Here is a 26,498-nt window from a genome sequence, read left to right as displayed (position 1 = left end):
GACGTGGCTCTAAATGGCAAACAGTGACTAAACCAAGGTTGAATATTCTCTGGTGCCATTTTAATTTAATTTAATAACTACTCTTATTTGATGGTTATTTCTTTAATGTCTGGATAAAATATTTTATTTGTAAAAGTTTTTAGTTTAACTTTTCAGTTAGTATTAACTTTTCATGTTTTACCATTAATATTTTTAACAGTATTCCCTAGAGTAATAATAAACATGAATAAAACATTATGACTTAGATATGTTCAAGTTAACTGTATCATTTTATAAGTGACAGCTGGATTTGAATCTAGATCTTCTGACTCTGAATGTTTTCTATTATTCTGTATTGCTAACTCCATAATAACTGTTAAATTTAGGGCTACAGAAAGCAAGCATCTTCTTAAAAACTAGAATTGTTCCTGATAATTGGAAAATGGATATAAGTGAAATCCTTGAATCATCTAGTAGTGATGATGAAGATGGTCCAGCTGAGGAAAATGATGAAGAGAAGGAAAAGGAAACCAAAAAAGAAGAAGAGGAGGTGGTAGGTGAAATTTTATGTTTGTAATATAAGAGCATTTTAATATTTTAAAAATTACTGGGTGGCACTATGGCTTAGCTGGTTAAAGTGGCTGTCTAGTAAAGGAAAAATTACTACCTTTGTATATTTTCCATCACTTAGATGCTCTATATTTATTTATTTTTGTCTTTTTCTTGCTCAGAGTGATTTGGGGATGGGGAGTTGTTTTGGAATCCAACTTAGTGGGTAAATGAGAAATAATTTTTTTTTTTAGCAGACGAGAGGGTACAAAGAACTTTTCAGGTTAAATAATCAACAAGTACAAACTTTTTAAACCATAGAGAAGAAAAATGTAACATTACACGTGTCAACTCATTTAAAATGTCACCAACTGGTATTATCTTACTTTAAAGGTGAGGCAAGTGAAGGTCATGAAGGTTAAGTAACTTTCCCAAGGTTGCACAGCTCAAATGTGGAGAACAGGAATTTGAACTCAGATCCGATCTGTTTTAACTTGGCAACTTCACTTGTTTGAGACATTTCACTATTTCTCAAGGATATAGGTGATTAAAAAATCCTATCCGAACTGAGAGAATATTTTATTTGGCAGTTTGATAGATAAATCATAGAAAAGAGATTGTTTTTATAAGTGCTAATTTTTTAGGTGACATTACTATGTCATTTAGGATATATATATATATATATATATATAAAATTGTAGGAAATCATTTATAGACTACTACATAATTGCTTATATGAATATTGTTAATCTGTTTATTCAGCAGTGTTTTGTCAAATGGGATCAACTGTCTAGTATATTTTTGGTTGTTATGAGGTAAAGAGACCTAGGAGCAGACAAAGAGAATGAGTTTACCAAAAAGAAGATCTATTTGAGCATGAAAAATATTTGCTTGGAAAATGTGGAATGCTTGTTTCTGTTTTACATATACAAATGTGAATTTGTTAAATAAAATGAGTATACTTGTATGTGATGAAGGGCATGTGAGATTTCTTTCCTTTTACTTCCCCTGCAGTATTTGGTTTCTTTGCACTCTGAAATCAGAATGGCGGTTCATACTTACAGGCTGCCTACAGAGTTGCCATAGTAACGTGCTGTTGGTTTTAAGTGAGCATGCTCGGAAAGACAGGAAGGTTTAGCAGAGGCTTGGCAGGTTGCCAATGGAGGTTTGCCAGATGCTTTGAAATGGGCTGTCTTTCTTTTCCTTTCATGTAATGTCTGATTTTTATGTGGAAGAGAATGTAAGTAGTGCTGTATAACCCTGCGGATGCTATGCCCTAAGAGGGAAAGCAAATATTTGCAAGTCAGACTGAAAAATGTTCAGACACTGTACTGATTAAGTAGAAGGGGAATCTAACCATTTTGCATTTGAAAGAAAATGCAGCACATAGGTAAGATTTTTTTTCTAAAATATATTTAGTTACCATATTGATTGCCAAAAACGGGGTTAAATAAGAATTTTAGGTGTTGATGATGTGGCTAATAATGGTAGGACTCATAACCAAGCGTAATTGTTTCTTGTAAAAGAGACAGTAGGAGTCTATTTATAGAATATCAGAGGATGAAGGCTATTTTTCTGAAACATAAGATTTTGAAATGAAAATGATAATGAGACAGTTTGGCAAAATTCAGGATTTAAAGTCTAAATATTAAATGTGAGTTTTGTATTTTATCTGTATTTATTTATATATTATGTGTTTTCAGGGTAAATAGGCCACATTTTCAGGGTGTGAACTGTTGCAGTCTGGTTTTGCTTTTTTTAAAAAAATTAGCATTAGTTAGGATCTGATATTGCCAAATATTGAAAGAAGATTAGCCTATTTTTGCTAATACTTTTAATTGGTGTCCCTTTTAGAATGCATTTTCTTTACTTCCCCACCCCCCAAAAAGAAAACCCTGAAATTTTAAACAAAGAGAGTAAAAAGAGCTTTGTAGTAAGGTTGGAAAAGATGGCTATAAAATAGTAATTAGTAAATAGTGCTTTTATTACAGCTACCAATTTCATAAGAATCATGATGTTTTATTCAAGCTGTGAATAAATGCTAGTAAAAAAGAATGAAGAGCAGAGGCAAGCTCTGTTACCTATTGTTTGCAGGTAATAAGTAAAGAAATTTTAAAATGTAAGGACCTTTATAAGGGATAGTATCGTCTTAAGATGTGTTACTTAAATTGTGAACCTGTTAAAATTAAGTGAAAAAGAATGCTTTTTAGCTACTGAAAAATAAAAGCAAAATTACAACATTAAAGCACTGAGTTGTATGACCGTTAATTTAAATTATTTTCCAGATGGTCAGTTTCATAGCATATACTTTATCGAATTACTCGACAGGAACTAATTCATCTTTTTTTTCTGGCCATGGAGGTAGATTTCTTGAGTGAGATTTTGGTTGCTTTAGAAAAAAAAATCAGCTGCATTTCTTGCTCTTGGACTTAAGATTTAGTTGCTGAATCATTCTAATTTGTCTTGCACAGTAATTTTAAAAAAATTAATGCACTGATAAACTGAAAAGCAGTTTAATCTATATATAACAAAAGGGAAAAGTGGGTACGGTATAAAATGAGTTAAAGTCTGACAAGCCAGGGCCTAGCTGGCTTAGTCATTACAGGCCTTTACTACATAGGTGAGGCTGAGCTGCTCTTCCTGAAACACAATAAGGCTGTGCTTTTCGTGAAAACTTAGTGTTGCTTTATAATGATCACAAAGATCTTTTATAACAGTCTGTAAACCACTGAGCCAGTACTTTAGCCTATAATTTGATGTTTGTAAATTTTATGCAATAGAATCATACAAGTGTTAGATACTTCTGTAGTGTTAATGGACAGTGGACATTGTCTTTTATAGTTGATGGTTTGAGTACCCTAAAATAGCCTAAATAAGAAGATTTGAGATTCATGACTTTACCATGTGGGGGAGGAGCATCTTTTTTATTTAATATTATTTTGAATTCCTGAGCATTGGTAGTTCAGGATTGGAGTGCAAGCAATATGTTTTGTACTGTTACTGGGTGGAAAAGACTTGAGAGTCTAACAGGAATTAGGTCCTATCTATATTGATGACTGAATTTTAACCTGTTGATAATTACATTTAAAAAAAATGGCCTGGAGAGTATTTTGTGGGTATTACTTAAATGTCTTTTATTAGGAAAATTTTATACTAGAAAAGATACTCCTGATTTCCTTTTGAACTTTGAAATTAATTGAAAAGTCCATGTAAACATAAGAATGATGTCAGTTATTCATTTATTCCTTACTTAAATTCACTTTGAATGAATGGAGGAGAGTTGTCTAAGGATAAAATAAATAGGTGAAGACATTATTATTATTAAGAGGGAATTTGACTAGTTGCAGCTATTTTATCCTTTTGGTTTGCTATATGTAGTCTTATGTGTTGGCCCTTTCAAAAATCTCTTGTAATTTTATATTTAGTAATGAAAATAAGAGTTCAGTGAATTTTTATAAGAGATGCTCTTTTTTTTTTTGTTTAGAAGTACTGACACCCATTTCTCCAATTTTTGAGTTTTCTAGTTGTATCTAATGCCTATCATATCTAATTCCACTATTATAAAAATCTTAAGTGCTTGTGGTTTTTCATTCGTGGAAACTGGAATTCTTTTCGTATATGTAAATCTAGTGTCATTTGTATTTATGTCTTTTTGTAAAGGCGTTTGTTAGTGATCTTTCAAGATCACTTTGGGTAATAAACATACAGTAAATGCTTGATAACTCGGGAAAATTATGCTAAGTCAATAAAACTTAAAGAAAAATTTCAAGGTAATGTTAGTATTTTGGGTATATCTAATAACTCCAGATGTTAATCACATGTTTCTAAGCAGGTCCTATTAAGTCAACCTTCAGTCAATAATTGAGACTTCAGCTTGCATTCAGATTTAATAACTTATTTGCAAAAATCTTAAAGTTTAGCTTATTGAGCAAGAAAACAACAACGTCCTATGTTTAGTAAAACCTTTCCTCACAAAATTAGCATAAGACTAACCAAATTAGGTTTACCTAATCAGATTAATGAGGATTGCACATTTTAGACACAATTATAACTATATTTTTATGTATTTATGAAAAGATTATTTCTCACATCAACGTATTTCATAGTTGTGGTAGCATGAGAGAGGGCTGAATGAATTTAAAGCCTTAGATGTGACAGTATCCAAACCATAGTTTGGTGCTTAAAAGTAGAAGGTGTGCACCTTTTCAAGTAGGGATAAACAATTACTAGTCTCAGTCAAGTCTGATGTAATTCAAGAGTCTTATAATAATTTTAGGCAGGTTGTTGTCAAATTTGCCTTTTGTTGTTAAACAATGTCTTACCAGATAGTGAATATATCATGACCTCTTACACAATCCTTGAAGTATTCTGTTTAAGTGTGCACAACAGGGAAGAATGATACCACTGTAAATTTTATGACCACCAGCATTTGCTGGGCCTTCAACACTATCAGTCATTTCCCAGTTTCTAGAATCAAATCCCTGTGTCATCTGGCCGTGCCTCACTCCGCTCCAACGTCCGAAAGAAATTAGGAGCTTCTGATGGGGAGCATGCACTATACCTCACCTGCGTGCCCTCCTTCCCTCAAGTACGAGTGAGAATGTTACCTTACCTTCTTCTGTGATGAGGACCTCAAGTAATGCTCTGGATCTCATTCCTTTTTTCCTTATCTTAGACTACGAATTGTCTCTTCTTTCCAAGATCTGTAACCTATTCTGTTCCGTTTGGTTCTCTTCAGTTTTTAGAAACATGCTTCTCTCTCTTCCAACCTTCTGGCAGCCCCTCCAGATTCTGCCCTCTTTCCTCACCCTTGTGGACCAGATTGCTCAGCTATTTGATCTCATTTTCCTCCTTAGCAGTTTTCAGCATTTTTGACATGCTTACCTTCTTCAATTACTTGACATCCATGACATTACATTTTTTTCCTAGTTTACTTCCAAACTAAATGATGTAATGATTTCAAATCCATATGACATTAAAGGTGTCTGTTCTTAGTCCTAGACACTCATATTAAACTGCCAATGAGGATTTCTTATTTCGTATTTTTCAAATTCATTATGTACAAGAACTATCCTCATTCCCCCCACCCCAAACCCGTTCTTTCTGTAGTTGTCCCTAGCCGATTTGAATAGAAGCACCATCTACCAGCTACGCACACCAGATACATGGCGGTCACCTAGGTCCTCCCATTCTTGCCTCTCTAACCAATGAGAAACGAAATCCTCTTTCAGGGTTTCCACGTCCCTCAGTTTCTAGTCTCTGCCACTATTCTCCTTTACCTACATGAATACACTAGTAACCTTCCTGTGACCATGCTGGCCTGCTCCAGTCTATTCCTTGCACTGAATCTAAGTAGATTTCTTAAAATGAGAAATCTAGGGGTGCCTGGGTGGCTCAGTCAGTTGAGTGTCTGACTCAATTTTGGGTAAGGTCGTGATCCTGCGGTTTGTGAGTTCAAGCCCTGCATCGGGCTCCGTGCTGGCAGTGTGGAGTGTGCTTGGAATTCTCTCATTTTTTTCTCTCTCTCTTTCTCTGTCCTCCTCCTGCTTGCTCTCTGTCTCTCTCACAGAAATAAATAAATAAACTTAAAAAATTAAGTAAAATGAAAAATCTAAATGGGATTCCTCCTGGAATAAATTGATTTTAGGACACAAAAGTGGTTGTAGTATTCTTTTATATTGATATACAGGATTCAAACATATTGCATAATGTCACCTCTTTCTAAAAGTCATGTACTAGATATTACCTTCATATTTACTCAGGATTTAATTATTGTATTTAAACATTTTTTTAATGTTTTTTTTTTTTTTTAATTTTTGACAGAGAGAGTGCGAGCAGGGGAGGGTCAGTGAGAAAGGGAGATACAGAATCTGAAGCAGGCTCCAGGCTCTGAGCTAGCTGTCAGCACAGAGCCCAACGCGGGGCTTGAACCCACAAACTATGAGATCATGACCTGAGCCGAAGCCAGACGCTTAACTGACTGAGCCACCCAGGCGCCCCAATTATTGTATTTTAATACAGCCTTGTCATGGCATTTAGCCCTTATCCTAAATGACCTATGCCTATTACGATTGTGAGTTTTCTGTTTCTTTCCTCTACAATCTATATTGTCAACTGATAGTTTTTACATATGAAAACTTTCTGGACAGTTCTTCAGAATTCTACTTGGAACCAGGCTTTACTGATACCCTAGGGAGTCATTTTGATCTGTCGATCACCAGAGTTACCTAACAAGTTAATGTTGTGGGGGGCTTACTTTTCTTTTTTTAAGTTTTCAGTTTACAGGTATTTTTTAAAATTTAAGTTTTCATTTGTTATATTTCACTGAGATGTTGTGACAACAAAATCTGTCTATTGTGCCAGAGCATACATTTATCATGAGTTAAGGTGTACTTTTCATCATAACACAAAATATTGAGCATTTATAGGAGATACAAACAGGTAAAAATGACCACACCAAATAAGGTTCTCAGCTTAGTTTTGGAGACTTAGTGGTTTTTAAAGTAAGATTATTTAATTCTCACAACAGTATTTTTTTTATGAGAGAGGAACTTGAGGTATAGAGAGATTACAGGTTTTCACAGGAAGAAAACTTGTAAGAAAAATTTTCTCTCCTTTTCATTGTATGGTCTATGAAAACAAGATGTCAGGTTTTTCGTTGTAGTTTTTTCCTTTTCCCACTAATATGAATATCCATCAATTAGTACAGAGCTTGGCTTATAGTAAACTTCATTAAATAGTTTCTGAATAAATGAATGAGTGTGGGCCTTGCAATTAGCCTCACATATTGTTGTTTGAAATAAAGTGTGGAGAATTTGTTATAAGGTTCCAGAAAGTTCACTTTGGAAGGTAATTTACCTTCCCTTCATAGTAGCTTTCTTTTTTTAGGCAGTGTACTCTATAGGCAATTTCATTTCCTGATATAATTTTGTGAGCTTATAAATTAATTTATTTTGGCTTAAGCTGGTTTGGGATAGTTATTGTCACTTCAAATAAAGGTTCTTGACTAATATTCCTCCTCCTTAGTATCTTGTCCCACTTACTTCAGGTGTCTTCTGGTAGGTCTTTTCCCCTCCAGAACCCATTCTTCATAGACATCTTTCTAATAGAAGGTACCTTCTAGAAACCTTTAATGACCTCAGCACCAACAGGATGAAGATTAAGGTCTTTTATCATAGTCTTTTATGAGTTTGGCCCTTCCTGATTTGACCCATGGCCACTTTTCTATTCTCCCTGCCACTATTCTCCAGCAGTAAATAAGAATTTTTTTTTTAAACAGCCCTCCTCATGGGGCACCTGGGTGGCTCAGTCGGTTGAGCGTCTGACTTCGGCTCAGGTCAGATCTCATGGTTCATGGGTTTGAGCCCCACATCGGGCTCAGTGCTGACAGCTAGCTCAGAGCCTGGAGCCTGTTTCGGATTCTGTGTCTCCCTCTCTCTCTGACCCTCCCCTGCTTGCACGGTCTCTCTCTGTCTCTCAAAAATAAATAAAAAGCATAAAAAAATTTTTTTTAAACAGCCCTCCTCCCCATATACACTTTTGCTCAGAAGCTGCTTGTTGAGTTGTCAGGTGCATTACATTGAGTATCACCTTTGCATTGCCCAGTCCCTTTATCAGTATTCAATATAATAGGGAAAATAAAAGGAAAGTTTAAAAAACTCAGAAAATGATAAACAATACCTGAGATCCAACAGACGTCTGTGTCGAAACAAATAGAAGCACTGCCTGAGCTAAAGTCGAGTATGACCTATAAATGTTCTATGCATTAACCTCACTACTAAGTTGTTCTAGCATTTTATTGTACTGTTTTTAAAAAAAATCAGTGAGGCCATTTAATATATTTCACACTTAAGACTTTATACAGCAAAAGCCTAAGCAGCTGCTGGTATCACTCGTTCTTTCACATCAGTCCTCCGGCCCACAGGTGGCTTCAGATTGCCACTTCCAGTGTGCTTCTTGCAGTACTCAGTTCTGCAGGGTCGAGCTTACAGGGCCCTATCTTAATGCCTCCTTTTCTCCAGCAGAGTCTGCCTGCTGCAGCCTCTGTGTTTTGGAGTAGGTGCGGTGGGAGATGGAAGATCAAGGGGCCGTAAGAACTGAAGGGCCGAGGAGACGAGTGATGGAGCGCCAGGGATGGGGTGGGAAGGGGGCTCCAGTGAAGAGGACCAGAGGACGGGGTGTAGCAGCAGCATGTAGGGTGAACGAAGCGGCTGTGCTCCAAAAACATTAATTAACAAAAACAGTATTTTGGTAAGGAAAATAAGCTTAGCATACTGGAATATATGTGTGTGTGTGTGTGTGTGTGTGTGTGTGTGTGTGTGTATTTTAATTTTTTTAATGTTTTACTTATTTTTTTTTAAGAAAGGAAGAAGGTATTGTATAACCATTAATAGTTTATTAAGGATGCCTGTAAGGGTTCGTGAGCAATGGGATACCCATCAACAAAAGATGTGTACCTCACATACAGTGCAGTACAGTGCAGTGAAACCACAAAATCAAAATTAGCTACACCCTTATGCACTCTCAAAATGTCAACTTTTGTGGCTCAAATCTGTTATGTGATGAAAAACTATCCAGACCGATTCTGTAAAACTCTATATAAGTTACATGGGTTTGAGGGGCTTTGTGTAAAGTGCATCGTCCTTTACTACACATTATGACAATTTGGACACTTTGTGTATACTTTTGTGTTCTGGAGAGTTGCTAGCTAAGTTAGTTAATAGCTCAGCAAAAACAAGGTATTATTTTAAAGATATTTAAAAATGTATTAATCTCTAATCCTGATAAAATGCACAAAGTGCATCTTTTGCTAGAATCTATGCATTTCTGAATGAATAATCATTTTCTGGTTAATGTATTGGGGACAGAATGATGTGAATGTTAAGAATTGTTTGTGCCACAGCGACTTGTGACTTAAGAACATCATAAGCCACTCTTATTTTTTCTTTTATCTGACTCCTGTTGCATTTATATTATCATTAATGCTAGCTCTGAAACTCAGCTAATGTGAAATAATTGAAGAAAATCTCCCTAGTTCACTGCATAGACGTTGTTTTCATTCACATAATAACAGTGTCTAAGCTAAATGCCAGTCCCTGGTGATAAAATTGGGAGTAAAATAGGAATGTCTCTGACCTCAGAATTTATCTAGGACGCTAGGACGTGTGGGGAGATAGAGGATTACAAACATGAATAACTGAGGCTTCAACTAAGAAGACTCTCAACCTTTATGCCTCTCTCTTTCTTCTTCTGGAGTAGAGGGTCTTCTTTCCATCATCAGGGAACTTCCCTTTCCCTTCCAATCCCTCAAACTCATTCTTGACAGAGAACTTTTATTTTATTTTTTTTTAATTTTACTTATTATTTGTTTGTTTATTTAATTTGAAAAAGGGAGAGAGAGAATCCCAAGTAGCCTTCCATGCTCATTGTGGAGCCTGGTGCGCGGCTCCATCTCATGAACTGCGAGACTGAGACCTGAGCAGAAATCAAGAGTTGGCCGCTTACTATTGAGCCCCCCCGCCCCCCAGGCACCCCGTGACAGAGAACTTTTAAAAACACAAATCTGATATAATTCCTCTTCAGCTTCCTTAGGTTCATGTTCCAATTCTCTAGAATATCATTAAAAAGTCCTTTCTTAATCAGACTGCCTTTGCTAGTCTCAAATTTATGCTGTTTGCTTTTCCCATTTTGAGGCTTTCCCTAATATAACCTCCATCATGCTATCCCCAGCAGAACCTCTCATCCTTCTTGTATTCTTTTATGTATTTTGCAGAACTTCTAATGTTGGCTTGTTTTACATTGCCGCACCCTCTGTTAGACTCAGAAGGTCAGAAGTAGAAAGTACCACTTACCCTCATTTTAATTATAGCACTTTTGCATATCCATACCAGATTCTTGCATGTTAGCCATCAGTAAGTATCTGAACTGAATGTGAGGACAGAGTTTCCAAAGTCAGAAAATTCATAATTTACTAGTATATATAGAGACAGATGCACAACTACCTTTATAACACTAGGTAGTATATATTCATGCAACTAAAATTGTAAATTTCTTGAAATTATGATCTTATGCATGCCTCTTCTATATCTTTAACCCTGTTCTCCATCCATACATTTTACTGGGTGCATAATTCCCCTTCACATGCTTGACTGAAGGGAAGAAGGCTTATCAGCAGTCTATTGGACTTTACCTCCCATTATTACAACCTTCTCCCACTTTCAAACTTTTGAAGAATGCAATACCTTCTGGTTATTGACCAGGAGCGAGATGCTATAGGTATAAAAATACCAGGTGCCAGGAACACTTGGGTGGCTCAGTCAGTAGAACATGCAACTCTTGATCTCAGGGTCATGAGTTCAAGCTCCACATTGGGTATAGAGATTACTTAAATAAATCTAAAACAAAACAAAATGATAGCTTTGCATTAAAAAAAAATGCCATGAACAGAGAGAGCATACCATGAACCCCCATACAAAAGCCATAAAGGCATATTCTTCTAGCTGGAGGCATTTTCTAGCTTGCAGTTTATAGTCGAAGGTGACTGACAACACAGCTATTTGAAATAAAGATTGTGAAGAAGTACTTGTTCTAAGAGATTAAGCAATTTTAATTTTTGCAAAGACCATCAGGTAAATTTAAAAACTGTGTTTATAGCTTTTTCTTATGGAAAGTAAATTTCCTCTCAGGCAGGCATTTATAAGCAGGTTTCTTTATTCATTTATGTCTTGTTTTTACACCTGATAACTGCACCTGACCTTGGAATTTTATGGCCATAATATCTCATGGTACTTAATACACTCTTGGACACCCATAACTTTTTTTCAGGTGTTTATTTATTTTGGGGGGAGTGGGAAGAGAGAGTAAGAGGGAGAGAGAGAGAGAGAGAGCATGAGCACCAGCCAGGGAGGGACAGGTAAAAGGGACAGAATCTCAAGCAGGCTCCGTGCTGCAGGGCTCAATCTCACAAAACATTGAGATCATGACCTGAGCTGAAATCAATCAAGCTGAGGCTTAACTGACTGAGCTTCCCAGGTGCCCTTGCTAACTTTTAAGTCAAATGTATTTAAAACACCAAATTTTACCTATATACTTAAAACTATATTCTTACTAAGAACTTATGAAATGTTTACTACAACCTTAATACCTAACCTTAATACCTAAATTTGCAATTGATGGGTTCATTTTGTTTATTTGTTTTTAGAAGAAATTTTGATTTCAAATCAGTGCCTTTTAAAAAAGATACTTCTCACATATACTGGCTACAATGGTCTTATTTGAATTCTGCATGATCATAAATACTGGAAATGAGGTGTTAGTTTGAGGAGAAAATATTGTGATTATGAAGGACAGGCAAAGCAAAGAGGCAGCAGGCATAAGGTGTTATTTTTCCCCCTATACAGAAACTCCTTAAAAATAATACTGAAATGATTCTTGGGCTGCTGGATTACTTTTTTTCTTGAGTTAACTCCTTGGGAGTTGTTCTGATAACCTTGCAAAAGCAAGACTTTTTAAAATCACATGGGGGAGGGGCGCCTGGAGGGCTCAGTCAGTTAAGCGTCTGGCTTCCGCTCAGGTCATGATCTCACCGTTTGTGGGTTCAAGCCCCGTGTCAGGCTCTGTGCTGACAGCTAGCTCAGAGCCTGGAGCCTGCTTCAGATTCTGTATCTCCCTCTCTCTCTGACCATCCCCTGATTGTGCTCTTTCTGTCTGTCTCTCAAAAATAAAAATCATTAAAAAAATTTTTTTTAATAAAAAAAATAAAATAAAATCACATGAGGAAAAAACTGCTGTCTTTTGATTTGAACATTTAGTAATGACTCCAATGAACTCTGTACTGATTAACTCTATGTATTGCTAATTTGTGAGGTTTACAACTTTGACTTATGTTTCTTTATATCTGTTAAAACTGAAAGTACTCCAGTGCTATAAATCATTCCGAATGAATGTACTAAAAGATTTTATTCTCTTTCCCTTGATTGCCTCATGGTTTTTTAAATTATGTGTTTTAATCAACTACATGTGTATTGATTCAGGCTGCTATATTATTAGCGATTAAAATTCTTAAAGAATACATCATTTTAAGGGACCTGTTGCCCTGTAGACTGTGAATACTCAATATTTTTTACCTGATTGTTGCTTTTGCTTTGAATATGGGTCCTAAAATTCCTCTTTTATAACACAGAAAAACAGTACTCTGAAATTAAATTATAATTTCTAATATAACATGGGCTAAAGATATTAGTGTTTTGTCTGTTTCTCCATAGTATTTCTAAATTTTACATCAGAATTTTCCAAAATATTAGTTTATAGATAGTCTATCAGGAAAGGGAATATTTTATTAAAATCTGTTTGACTAAAGCCAAGACTTTGGATTATATAGGTTTATATAATTAGTAAAAAAGTAAAAATTTAAATAGGTATTTGTAGAAGGAGGTTTTTTTACATGAGTATTTCCATTATTTCCTTATCTCCAGGAACTAGTTTGTGGTTATGTATCTAGTTTCCTTCCCTAAGAAATAATTTTCATTTTCTTATCTTCAAGGGTTGCCAAGTTTTATTTAAAAGGCCATGCAAGAGGGCAGATGAGAAAAGCAGGCTCATGTGATACAAGAAGGGATCACGGGCCTGGGACAAAATATCATTAAATGTACTTGTATGTACATTTCTTTAAACTGTTGTGCTACCCATACAACAAAAACCTTTGCCATGTAACTTTGCAACCTCTGGTTTATAATTTATTCAACAATAACAACATTTTAATGTTTGTATGTGGGTCATTTTAAACTAGTATGTTCGTAATTATTGTGCTCATCTGTCAATACGTTTCTGTGGGCCACATGGTATATTGATGGATTTTTTAAAAAACCAAACCAAATGAGGTGAAAACCCTCTTACCCAATTCCTGAACCTTTTGCTCATGGCTCATCTTAATCCCTATATTGATATTCAAAGGTATTCAAGAGTGCTAGATGGGTGAAAGGTAGAGATGGTTTATCTGGACAGTTGTATCAGATCAGCTCTATGAAAATAGGACTTGAAATCTAGCATTGTAAAGTTTGGAGAAAATTTATATTTTCCAGTTCCATCAAAGTTCCTCTTACATTGGGTTCCTAAAACAACCCCCCCCCCCAAAGACTATATATCTCACTCTATTCATTATTCTATATATTTATGTATTTTACCTTTACAGCCTGAGGAAGAGCTTGATCCTGAAGAGAGGGACAACTTCCTCCAACAGCTTTATAAGTTTATGGAAGACAGAGGTATTTCATGCTCATTATTTAAAAGCAGTGATTTCTGGGGCAACTGGGTGGCTCAGTCGGTTAACTGTCTGACTCTTGATCTCACCTCAGGGTCTTTTTCTCAGGGTCCTGAGTTTAAGCATTGTGTTGGGCTCAAACTAAGTGTGGAGCCTATTTTTAAAAATGTAGTCATTTCTTTAACAGTTTTATACTCTTGGTTTATGCATAATTTTTGTTAGAATCATGAATTTGAATTTCAAGTAAAGTCTAAGAATCAGTTACAGTTGAAAATAATTAAGTATTTGGAATAAAAACAACTATTAATATCTATTTTGAGCAGAAAGATATAGGAAAATAGTTAAGATAGAATTAGATTTTAGCTTACTTGGGACTTATAAAACCAAAAAAAATATTACAGTAATATTTCAGTAATGGAAGGTGAACAGCCATAATATTAACTTACATACCTATTAATTACCAATGATGTGTTCGCAGCAATAAACTAGCCTAATTCTTGGTTTCAAAAAATGAAACAATTAAGATCAATTTCTATCTAAATAGAATAGTATTTCTAATAGAGTTAAAAGAAATACAGCCTTTATAAATTCTACTTTTTGACATTATATCAGTGCTAGAAAATTCTGAGACAAATTTGTCCTAGATACACTGGGGCTTTCAGAAATCCTCCTTCAGATTGCTGCCAGCAGTTTTAATATTTGTATTAAAGCAGGGAAAATGGACCCATGCCCTAAATGACACCTGTAAAATTGTGTATGTTCTTGCAGAGGTTTCTTGAACCAGCATCATTGTAGCTTTTAATTCTACCCAGTCCACTGATAGGTGATTGTATTAGTTGTGAGAGAGGTGATCTTATTAGTCTAGGAAGTGAATCTAAAGACCATCACAATAATTTATAAAAAACATAGAAAATATGTTATCTTATATAATTAAAGGTTCTTTAAATAGATGTTTTTGACTAATAAAACTTGGGAAATTAGAAATTGGAAAGCTTTGTATTGATAGCTTTGTAACAGCATTTTCCAGTTGAATAAAAATTTTATTTCTACTTTCTGATATTAAAAAGGTACTCCAATCAACAAACCACCTGTTTTGGGCTATAAAGATCTCAATCTCTTCAAACTTTTTAGACTGGTTTATCATCAAGGTGGATGTGACAGTGTAAGTAAGGATGTAATGAAAAGTTAACTCATCTAATGTTGTACTGTTATCTGCACTTTAGGTAATAAACACATTTTCTTAATGAACATAAAATATTAGTGTAAAGATTATTTCCCTTTGTAAATGTTAACAAATAAAAACTTAATTTTCCAGATTGATAGTGGTGCTGTATGGAAGCAAATTTATATGGACCTTGGCATTCCTATTTTGAATTCAGCTGCTTCCTACAATGTAAAAACTGCTTATAGAAAGTAAGTAGTATAGTTTATTCATCAAAGAATGCATATTACAGGGAATATTCTCCATTTAATTTGTTAACAGGTAAAGAGGAACACATCAGTCAAAGTACATTAAAGTTAGAGAAAGTGTATACAATTTAGGTTAATAGATAATTGAGATTGAACATTATTTCATTGCACCAAATCTGCTTTACTCCATATTTCATGTTGTCCTAAATTTCCTTTTCAGAGTCAGGGATGCAGGCAGTGCTGACAGTCTGAAATGATAATACATGTTCTAGAGCTGTATCTCCTGTGACAACCTTCATATCAAAACTATGATAGCTATGTTCATTTATCACAAGCATAGATTTTTCAGGAAGAAATTGTATGATCAATATTTCTGTTTATAATCCTATATAAAACCAAGATATTAGTACCATAAAAAACATCTTAAGTTTTACATTTTAAAAACTATGTGTGTTTAATAATATAGTATTCAAGTTAAATGTAAAACTAAGATTCTCCAAAATATTTTTTGTTTAGGTATCTCTATGGTTTTGAGGAATACTGCCGTTCTGCAAATATTCAGTTCAGAACTGTTCACCATCATGAACCAAAAGTAAAGGAGGAAAAAAAAGATTTAGAAGAATCAATGGAAGAAGCTCTAAAAGTAGATCAAGAAATGCCTTTAGTAGAAGTGAAGAGTGAACCTGAGGAGAATATTGATTCAAACAGTGAAAGTGAAAGAGAAGAAATAGAGTTAAAATCTCCAAGGGTAAGTAGTTAATATTAGTTTTATCTGGTTTATTTTAAACATTACTTAAAAATTTTCATTGTAGACATTTTAAAATATACACAAAATTACTTTAGTGAACCTAGTTTATTTTCTAGTATTGAGTTATGCTTTAGGCAGACTAGCCTGGTTATTTTCTTCCAAAAAAAATTTTTTTTAATCTTTATTTTTGAGAGAGAGAGAGAGAGAGCACAAGCCGGGGTGGAGCAGAGAGAAGGGGAGACACAGAATCCAAAGCAGGCTCCAGGCTCTGAGCTTTCAGCACAGAGCCCGATGTGGGGCTTGAACTCATGGAACACAAGATCATGACCTGAGCTGAAGTTGGATGCCTAACCGATTGAGCCACCCAGGCACCCCTGGCTGTTTTTTTTTTAAACATTGTACATATTATTTCTTCTATCTGAAAAACCATTCTGCCTGTTGTTTTCTATTTATGTCTGTTTAAGTTATTCTCTTCTGGGGTCAGTCTCAAATATTTACCTCCAAGTCTTGCTAAAAGGTCACCTCACTGGGGAAGCCTGGGGTAGCTCAGTCAGGTGAGTGTCTGACTCTTGATTTCTTGATGTATGATCCCAGCGTTGTGGCATCGGGCCCCACATTGGGCTCTGTGCCTAGCATGGAATCTGTTTGGGATTCTCTCTCTCCCCCTCTGTCCTTCTCCCCTGTTTATGTGCTCCTTAAGATTAAAAAAAAAAAAATTCTTACAAGTCCCCTCACTGAAGTCTGTCTTGGTCACCTTGTCTAAAATTGTAATCTGCTTTGCCTCTTTGGCATTTGCAATCCCTCTAATTGTTGCTCTTTTTATCTGTAATTTACTTCCTTATATTCTCTTTATTATACTTGTTTCTTTTACCCTACTCTGCACCAGACTCACACTCCATGAAGGCAGGGATTAGTGTTTTTTCTGACATTGATAGATCCCAGGCATCTAGAATAGTAGTTGATCTGCAAGTAAGAAATTACTAAATAGTTGTTGACTGAATAATCTCCTCCTTATGATTCCTGTGCTTCCAACTGGATGGGGTCTTTTTATTCTGTTGCCTCACAGCACAGTGTACATAAAATTCTTGTGGCAGTTTTTTATGCTTTGTCTTATTTCTAGTCATTGCCCATTGCTTGTATCTTCTAACTCTGTTCTTCTCTAATAGTATATAAGTCCTTTGTAGAAGTTGTCATCCATTATTTTGGTCATTGCTGAATGACATCTACATAGGATTTATTAAATTTTAGGAGAAAAAAATTTATCACACTATTAAAAGAGTTCAATTACTATTACATCTTACTTTTCAGTGAAATACTGTTTAATGAAAGAGGAGATGAAATCACCTCTTTTAGCTGCTCAGAAACCATTTTTTAAAACCGTCCATTTTGTGGCACCTGGGGGGCTCATTTGGTTAAGTGTCCAACTTCAGCTCAAGTCATGATCTCATGGTTTGTGAGTTCGAGCCTTGCTTCAGGCTTTGCTGTCACCCGGAGCCTGGAGCCTGCTTTGGATCCTCTCTCTGTCTCTTTCTCAAAAATAAACACATTTTTAAAAAATGTTTTATTTATTTTTGATACAGAGAAAGACAAAGTATGAGAGGGGGAGGGGCAGAGAGAGAAGGAGACACAGAACCGGAAGCAGGCTCCAGGCTCTGAGCTAGCTGTCAGCACAGAGCCTGATGCGGGGCTCGAACCCACGAACGTGAGATCTGACCTGAGCTGAAGTCGGAGGCTTAACTGACTGGGCCACCCAGGCGCCCCCAAAATAAACACATTTTTTAAAATGCCCATTTTGACCATCATCCAGTAAATGGAATCTTCTAATGAATTTCATGAAACATTCAAATTGGTTTCATCTTTTTTTAATTTTAAAAAATTGTGGTAAATAGACATCATATATAATTTATCATCTTAACCACTTTTAAGTGTACAGATCAGTGTCGTCAGCTACATTCACATGTTGTGCAGTCATCACCACCGTCCACCTCCAGTACTTTTTTCATCTTGGAAAACTGAAACTAGTCATTAAACAGTAACCTCCCCTTCCTCTTTCCCCCAGCTTGTGGCAACCACCATTCTACTTTCTGTCTATGAACTTGACTACTCTAGGTACTTCATATAAGGAGAATCATACAGTATTTGTCCTTTTGACTGACTTATTTCACTCAGTATAATGTCTTGCAAGTTGAATCCGTGTATGTGTCACAATTTCCTTCCATTTTAAGACTGAATAATATCCTCCATTATATGTATTTTGGACATACTTTCTTGTCATTACATAAAGATGTTCCTCATCTCTTTTAAGTTTTATCTAAAAACTTCTGTAAAAAGACATTACATAAAGATGTTCCTCGTCTTATGTAAAATATCTGCTGAGTACTGCATATTATGGATGCTCCATAAACTTACCTTTCTTCTCCAATTTTTTATGACTACATAAAGTGCTATAGTAAATATGCTTATAAAAATGCCTCCTCATTTGTCTGAATGTAGAGCGGCAGACTTCTAAAAATGGGATTTCTGAGGCGCCTGGCTGGCTCAATTGGAAGAGCAGGTGACTCTTGATCTCAGGGTTGTGATTCAAGCCCCACAGTGGGTGGAGAGATTACTTAAATAAATAAGTAGGGGCACGTGGGTGACTCAGTCGGTTGAGTGTCGACTCTTGATTTTGGGTCAGGTCGTGATCTCGTTTGGTGGGGTCAAACCTCTCACTGGGCTCTCTGTTGACTGCATGGAGCCTACATGGGCTTCTCTCTCTGTGCTCCTCCTCCTGCTCACGTGTGTGCTCTCTCTCAAAATAAATAAATGGATGCGTGGATGACTCAGTCAGTTAAGCATCTAACTCTTTTTTTTTTTTAATGTTTTATTTATTTTTGATACAGAGAGAGAGAGACAGAGCATGAGAGGAAGAGGGGCAGAGAGAGAAGGAGACACAGAAACGGAAGCAAGCTCCGGGCGCTGAGCTAGCTGTCAGCACAGAGCCCGACACGGGGCTCGAACCCACAAACGTGAGATCTGACCTGAGCCGAAGTCAGAGGCTTAACCAACTGAGCCACCCAGGCGCCCCTAAGCGCCTAACTCTTGATTTCAGCTCAGGTCATGATTTCATGGTTTGTGGGTTTAAGCCCCACATCAGGCTCTGCACTGGCAGCGCTGAGCATCTTGGGATTCTCTCTCCCCCTCTCTCCCTGCTCTGCCCCTGCTCGTGTTCTCTCTCTCAAAATAAATAAACTTAAAATTATTTTTTAAATATTTAAATAAATTAAACTTAAAAAGTAAAATGGAGTTTCTGAAACAAAGGCATACAGGCCTAAAGTGTGATAGGTAACAGTTGTTTTCATTCATTTACCTATAGGTATTTAGAGCACACCTGCTGGGGTGCCTGGGTGGCTCAGATGGTTAAGTGTTTGACTCTTGGTTTCAGCTCAGGTCACAATCTCACAATTTCCTGCATTTGAGCCTGTGTTGGACTCTGTGCTGGTAGTGCAGAGCCTGCTTGGGATTCTCTTCTTCACTTTTTGTCCTTCTGCCGCTCATGCTGTCTCTCTCTCTCTCTCAAAATACTTAAATAAACTTTAAAAAAATAACAGAAAAAGAAAACTAAAAATTTACTTAAAAAAATAAAGAACACTTGCTATGTGCAGAGGATACAGAAGTGATTTAAGACAGAATCCTTGCCCTCAGGGACTTACCCTTTAGTTCTTTGTGAAAAGAAAAATAAACTTATTTTCTAACGTTGAAGTTTAAATAGCACATAGGAACTAGGGAAAACGTATTATACTGAGATATAATTTTAATGTTTTCCAGTGCTCTCTGAGTTTGTTGGCCTCCTTCTATCCTCACATTATTCCAAGTAGAGGGGAACTCTGATGGTATGTAGAGGTGGACTTGAAGGAGAACTTCAGAGAGAATGAAATGGCTCTGAACCAGTTTCATGGTCAGTGGAGCCTGCAAGAGGCTAGGTGAAAGCTTCTGGGGTAGACAGGTTACTGCGGCCCAGTGAGCTCTCTAGATACTCATTCACAGAAGTCTTCTCACTTGCTGGCCACTGATGTAATTCAGTCCTTTAAAAATGTAGTCTTACAGAAATACAGTGATAATGTAAAATTTATCTTAAAAATGGTGGTATTAGAAACCATAGAGTTTTAAGAGTCCATAAATTTTTTGCTGGTTTATTTTTTTAAATTACTATTATTAACCTGTATCATTGATGTTTAGTTAATTATTTTAGACCATTCATCATAGTCAAGTATACTGCAAGTAGATAAAATATGCTCAGTGAAATAAGCATATTTTGACAAAGACAAATCCCATATGATTTCACTTACAACTAGAATCTCGAAAAGAAAAAAGAATAAGCGAAAAAGAAACAGACTCATGAATACAGAGAATAAACTAGTGGTTGCCAGAGGGGAGGGAGTGGGCTGATGGGCTAAATCAGTATAGGAGATTCAGAGGTACGAATTGCAAGTTATAAAATAAGTCACAGGAATGAAAAGCACAGCATAGGGAGCATAGTCAGTACTATTGTGATAACTGGTGACTGATGGTGACTACACTTGTCATGGTGAGCACTGCATAATGTATATAATTGTCAATTCACTGTGTTTTACGCCTGAAATTAACACAACGTATGTCAACTATACTCAATTAAAACTTTATTGTAATCAATAAATACAAAAGTGAGATAAAATAATGTGAACAAAGGAGATTTTTACTTCTTATGTAGTATGACATGGGACATGGACATAATTAATTTACATGGGTTGAAAGGAAAAGTGCCCATGAATTGATGGGCTGCCCTTGTCATGTCTCAAGCCCGGAGAGAAGACTAGTCATTGCTGTGATACTTTACATAAAAGAAACATTTTCTGCCTTTTCCCCTGTTTGTAGTGATAGCTATTTTTTTTTAACCCTTCTACTAGGGACGAAGGCGAATAGCTCGTGATGCAAATTCTATTAAAAAGGAAATTGAAGAAGAGAAAACAGAAGACAAATTGAAAGACAGCGATACAGAAAATAAGGATGTAGTTGAGGACTATGAAACCGTGGAAAGGAAAGAAAACGAGTTACTGCTGGGGAGAAAAAATACACCAAAGCAAAAGGAGAAGAAAATTAAAAAGCAGGAAGATTCTGATAAAGACTCAGATGAAGAGGAAGAAAAAAGCCAAGAGAGGTACATTATCTTATATTTGTTCTCCAGAAGCACCTGTCTGGGGTACAGCAGCGCTCTGATCCTGCTTAGAGATTCAGGTTTGAGGGAATGTTTTCTTATTGGGACTTCCATTCCTCTTGTCTAGTGAAGGTGAGACACATTGTGAAGATGATGTGTATCGCCTTTTGGAATTGGAGAATATACTGGTCGCACCATTTTAATAGCACTTGTGCCCTAAACAGTGGCCTCAAAGAAGGCTGCGCCACCCAGTCAAAAGAAAGGTCCTGCAGTTGACAGCAGGGAAGGGAGCTGGAGAAAAATGGAGGAAGTGGACAAGAGGAAACAGCGACAGCAAAAATTCCATTTTAAAAAAGGTACAATGTGGGAAAGCTAACAAACACATGGGTGCACAGTACTAGCAGATGTTTCTGTGTGTTAGCTTTATCTAAGACATTTTTCTTTTCAAGTTATTGTATTAGAATAAGTGGCATGCACCCCTGATTCTAGTCTGGAAAATACATTCTTGCCCCACATCACACCGATAAATTTCAGTTTTTTAATGTCCATCCTGTTTGCTGTTGAGTGTGGTATTTTTTTTCCCATGTATTATACACGTATGGACTGAACTGACTTAAATATTACCAAAGATTAGGCAGTCCAGCGAGAGCAAATTAATGTCCGACTGTGTTTAGTTGGCCATTTCTGTGTTGTCAAATGGATTTACTAATTTTTATATGCTACTAAAAATGAATCTTAATTCAGCAACAACAGCATAACACATGTTCTTGTAACATAAGCTCTTCTCCATAGTTACTTTTTGATTATTACATTATATGATGATAAGTTTTCTAGGAATCTAAGTAAAATTGGGAAAAAGTAGCCTGCTGCATCCAACTAGTGGCTGACACCCATCTGAAAATTAACCATTGAGAAAATATTTGTAAAAATAGGAATGACTGGTGAGTGGGAGAGGTTATTTTATGATTTAGTCCAAATAGGTACAAGAGCTATCACAATTACATGTGAGATGAGTGAATAAAGACAGTTCTGTATCAAAATAGGATTAAGAAAACTGGGAGGAGATAATTGGACTTGAATATAATGATGTGAGTGCAGTATTTCAAATATTTGGACAATAAATTTAAGCAAAGGTGAAACATTTAAAGTAGGGTTTAATTACAGTTTGAAGTTTTATTAAAAATAAACATCAAAATATGTATAATATGTATATGATACATACATGTAATACATATATAAATATATAAAATATGTGGTTTTAAAAGCCTTTATAGTTGATATGTAAATGGAACAAATACTTATATCAGAGAAAGTTTCACAGACTTGAATATGAAGAACAATAGTCCCTTTTATTAAAGGGAAATCATTTATTAAAACCTTTTATTTAAATCTTTTATTAAAGATTGAATATATAGACAAACATAGTCTGTATTCTCATTCTATAACAGGAATCACAGAAACAGATTTCTTCTCTGTAGAGATTTCTGTTTTAAGTAGCTTCTTAGTGTTTTGAAATTACCTTTTCAGGCTATAATTTAGAATGTGTCCTTTGAGATAAAACATTCCCGGAGCCAATGAGGTGTCAAAGCTTCTTCCTGTCGGTTCCCCTGGGGATCCCCAGATGAATGCACATTTCTTAGGGCACAGTGCCTCCTCGGAAACATTTACCACTCGTGACACTAGGATGATCTGCGGTGCAGATCTCTTCTGAATCCGTGGAGGGTTAATACAGAATGTTTTGTTTGTAAAAATACTGAAATATTGTCAGACCTCCCTTGGTCAATCTCTTTTATACCTGATTATTTGAAACAAAAGCTAATGGGAGAGGAGTAAAAACACAATAGAAATCAATATGAGATACACACAGCTTTTTTCTCCTAGTGCTATACCACAGTTTCAACAAGTGACCTAATATTCAATTATCTATTGTTTGTTAGGGTAGGGAAATCTTTAAAATATAAACTACTTTAAAAGATATAGCTACTGAGGTAGATAGCCCTTGTTCATTATTCTGACCACTAAAACAGTTATGCTAAAGACCATTCTAAGTTGAACAGAGTGGTAGTAAAGTAGATTCAAGACAATTTAGCTGCAGGAAGTGAAAAACTATCTTTAGATAATTTTCACATAATAAGGTGACACTTGAGTATGAATCCTAAAGACTTTTTTCAAAGCGTATGGATCTTACTTTATCAAACTGATTAATTTGACTACATCATTAACTGTGATTACTGATTGGCCTTTAAGAAGTATGGATTTACTTGTGGTACAGTGCACCTTTATGTAATAAATTCCTTGGTAGGTAGTCCATAAAAATCTTCTCCTTCTCCTCCTTCTTCTCCTCCTCCACTGACATGCTATTAAGGTAATACTTAGGTTTTAACTATTTTACATGTTGAATTCTTTTAGCATATATTAGTTCTCCATTAAATTATTAGTAGCATTATCAATGTTATAACTTGCTGCAGGGAAGAAACTGAAAGCAAATGTGACTCGGAAGGGGAGGAAGATGAGGAAGACATGGAACCCTGCCTAACAGGAACCAAAGTGAAAGTAAAATATGGTCGAGGGAAAACGCAGAAGATCTATGAAGCTAGTATTAAAAGCACTGAAATTGATGATGGAGAAGTTTTATACTTGGTACATTACTACGGATGGAACGTCAGGTAAGCAAGAAACATTTTCTTACTACTGAAATTTCTTCCATCATTCAAAAAGATCAATTTAATGTTGTGAAGAACTAAAGCAAATAGTATATATAAAACAAATGGTTACAAAGCATACCTTTTAACTTAATTTTCCAAGACTTTTAACATCCCCACTGCTTTACTAGCTGTGTCAGTACTTCAGCAAGGTTCACCAAGAATCGATGAGTAGTTGAAGAGAGTGGATTTATTGTGAGGGAGAACACACGGGAAGGGATACATGGGGCATCTCAAGAGGGTGTTACATAAATTCATGAAAGTCCAAGGCCCTGCTTCTGGGACAGCAGGAGCCCAGGATTTCACGGAAACACCCTGCAGACCATGGGCAGGGAGGCAGGGCTGCAGCCCCCAGCAGTGCAAGTGGCTTGTTTGTGTATAACACTTACTCGAAATCAAGCTTGTACCGGGGTGTCTGGGTGGCTCGGTCGGTTAAGCGTTCGGCTTAGGTCATGATCTCATGATTTGTGGATTACAGCTCCATGTCTGACAGCTCGGAGCTTGGAGCCTGCGTCAGATTCTGTCTCCCTCTCTCTCTGCCCTCCCCAGTGCAGGCTCTGTCTCTCTCTGTCTCTCAAAAATGAATAAATGTTAAATAAACAAAATTTAAAAATAAAAATAAGTCAAGCTTATATCAAGTTTTATAATTCTAAATTGATTAATTTAAAAATGTTAGGACTCAGATTTGAGCAGTTAGCTGATTTTAGGGAGGGTTTAAGGAAGTGGGTTTTGCTGTAGACTGGATGTGGTCAAGAAGTGGTGATAATTGTGTGATTGGTTATCTTAATAAAATTTATCTAGAAGAAGAGAAGACTAGACCAAGGTTAGTGTAATCAATAAAGAAGCAGCAGTTAGTCGCTCAAGATAAAAGGATATTGGTCATTTTTGTGGCTCGGATAATGTTCCTTTTTCTCCTGTGCTTAGACACTGTTAGGAAGTGGTCTTGTTTTTGTCTTGACCAGTCATGGTCACAGAACAGACTTGTATGGTGTTGATGTTCTCTGACACTGATGATGTTCAACAGGAGAATGCCTGGCCCTAGCAGCTTTGAGTCCAGATCAGCTCTGTAGCTGATAGGACCAGGCCAGTTTCTAAGGTCAGGAACTCCTTTTCTCTTTCTTCTTTGTAAAGTCTTATATGTTTTTTGTTTGTTTTAATTTGTTTTTTTTTTTAACTTTCTTTTTTTCTTTTACGTTTATTCATTTCTGAGACCGAGAGGCAGAGCTTGAGGCAGGGAGGGGCAGAGAGAGAGGGAGACACAGAATCAGAAGCAGGCTCCAGGCTCCGAGCTGTCAGCAGAGAGCCCGACGTGGGGCTGGAACCCACGAACCATGAGACCATGACCTGAGGCTTAACTGACTGAGACACCCAGGTGCCCCATGTCTTATGTGTTTAATATCTCTGCTTGCCCTATATTTGCCTGGAGCCATAGTGCTTCAAGGTTGCCTCACATACTAGAAGTGTACTCTGTTATGCGTCAGTTCCCTCACCTCTAAATTGGGTAAGTTATGTACCTGCTTTATAGAGATGTTGTGAGAAATAGTGCTTAACTCTTGTATTAACATACAGAGTGCTTAGAACAGTGCCTGGCATGCAGTAAGTACTCAATAAATGTTGACTCTCTTCTTTCGTGAGAGAGAGTTAGGTTTCTTTCATTTTAAGAATATGGGTTTAGGTGTGACTGGGTGGCTCAGTCACTTAAGTGTACAGATCTTGATTTAGGCTCAGGTCATGATCTCATGATCGTGGGAGCAAGCCCCACATCAGGCTCTGTGCTGGGCATGGAGCCTGCTTGGGATTCTATCTCTCTCCCCTTCTCTGTCCCTGGGATTCCCAACGTGCATGCCCCCCCCCCCCTCTAATAACTAAAAAACCCAAAAAAGTATGGGTTTAATGAATAGCAGATAAAACTAAAATTTCTCAGAACAGTCCCTATGTTCTTCATAGTTCTGCCAACACTAGAAAGAAACTTTTTTTTAAAGTTTATTTATTTTGAGAGCGAGAAAGAGCGAGAGAGAGAGAGCACGAGCAGGGGAGGGGGAGGGGAAGAGAGAGAATCTTAAGCAGGCTCTGCATTGTCAGCCTGTACCCCACCACAGGGCTCAAGACCGTTAACTGAGAGAGCACGACCTGCTCCAAAACCAAGAGTCGGATGTTTAACTGAGCCACCCAGGTGCCCCACAAAACTTTAATTTTTAAGCAAATGCTTATTATTCAGTGTTTATAGTTGACATACAACGTCCTGTTAGCTAGAGGTACACAACATGATTACCAGTTCTATGCAAACTCCTTAGTCCTTCTCAGAGATCTGTTGTTTTGTGTGAACATATTGAATTTGGGGAGAGGGGTACTATCTTGTCAGCTCTGAGTCCCTGTCTTTGCAGTCACAGCATATTATATAGCCTTTGCTTTTTCTCTGCTTCCATTCCATTCCAGCTGTCCGCTCTTACTTACCCCCTGTGTGGGTCTGCTCATCGTCTATCCTTCATGCTCATTTTTTTACTAAAATGTTTTTTAAAAATTAAAATTGTTTATTTCTGAGAGACAGAATATGAGTGGTGGGGGGGGGGGGGGAGACTGACTCCGAAGCAGGTTCTGAGCCTGTTGTGGGGCTTGAAATCACAATCTGTGAGTTCATGATCTGAGGGAAGGCGTTTGCCCAACCAACTGAGCCACCCA

At 36.5% G+C, this 26,498-nt stretch overlaps 1 protein-coding gene across 7 annotated transcripts in view; it reads left to right on the top strand.

The window, feature by feature from the left end:
* ARID4A (AT-rich interaction domain 4A) overlaps window positions 1-26,498 on the top strand; it is a 66,452-nt gene that overhangs the window by 22,411 nt on the left and 17,543 nt on the right. For all 7 annotated transcript variants that reach the window (XM_029951075.1, XM_029951073.1, XM_029951070.1 and 4 more), the window contains 7 exons: window positions 366-532; window positions 13,718-13,790; window positions 14,854-14,948; window positions 15,102-15,199; window positions 15,713-15,944; window positions 20,870-21,120; window positions 23,586-23,783. In XM_029951075.1, coding sequence (XP_029806935.1) covers window positions 366-532; window positions 13,718-13,790; window positions 14,854-14,948; window positions 15,102-15,199; window positions 15,713-15,944; window positions 20,870-21,120; window positions 23,586-23,783 — 1,114 coding nt within the window. The remainder of the gene's footprint in view (window positions 1-365; window positions 533-13,717; window positions 13,791-14,853; window positions 14,949-15,101; window positions 15,200-15,712; window positions 15,945-20,869; window positions 21,121-23,585; window positions 23,784-26,498) is intronic.

This window comes from Suricata suricatta, chromosome 9 (genome assembly GCF_006229205.1).
Source record: "Suricata suricatta isolate VVHF042 chromosome 9, meerkat_22Aug2017_6uvM2_HiC, whole genome shotgun sequence".
NCBI classification, from domain to species: domain Eukaryota; kingdom Metazoa; phylum Chordata; class Mammalia; order Carnivora; family Herpestidae; genus Suricata; species Suricata suricatta.
This window is presented reverse-complemented; position numbering and strand designations above follow the sequence as displayed.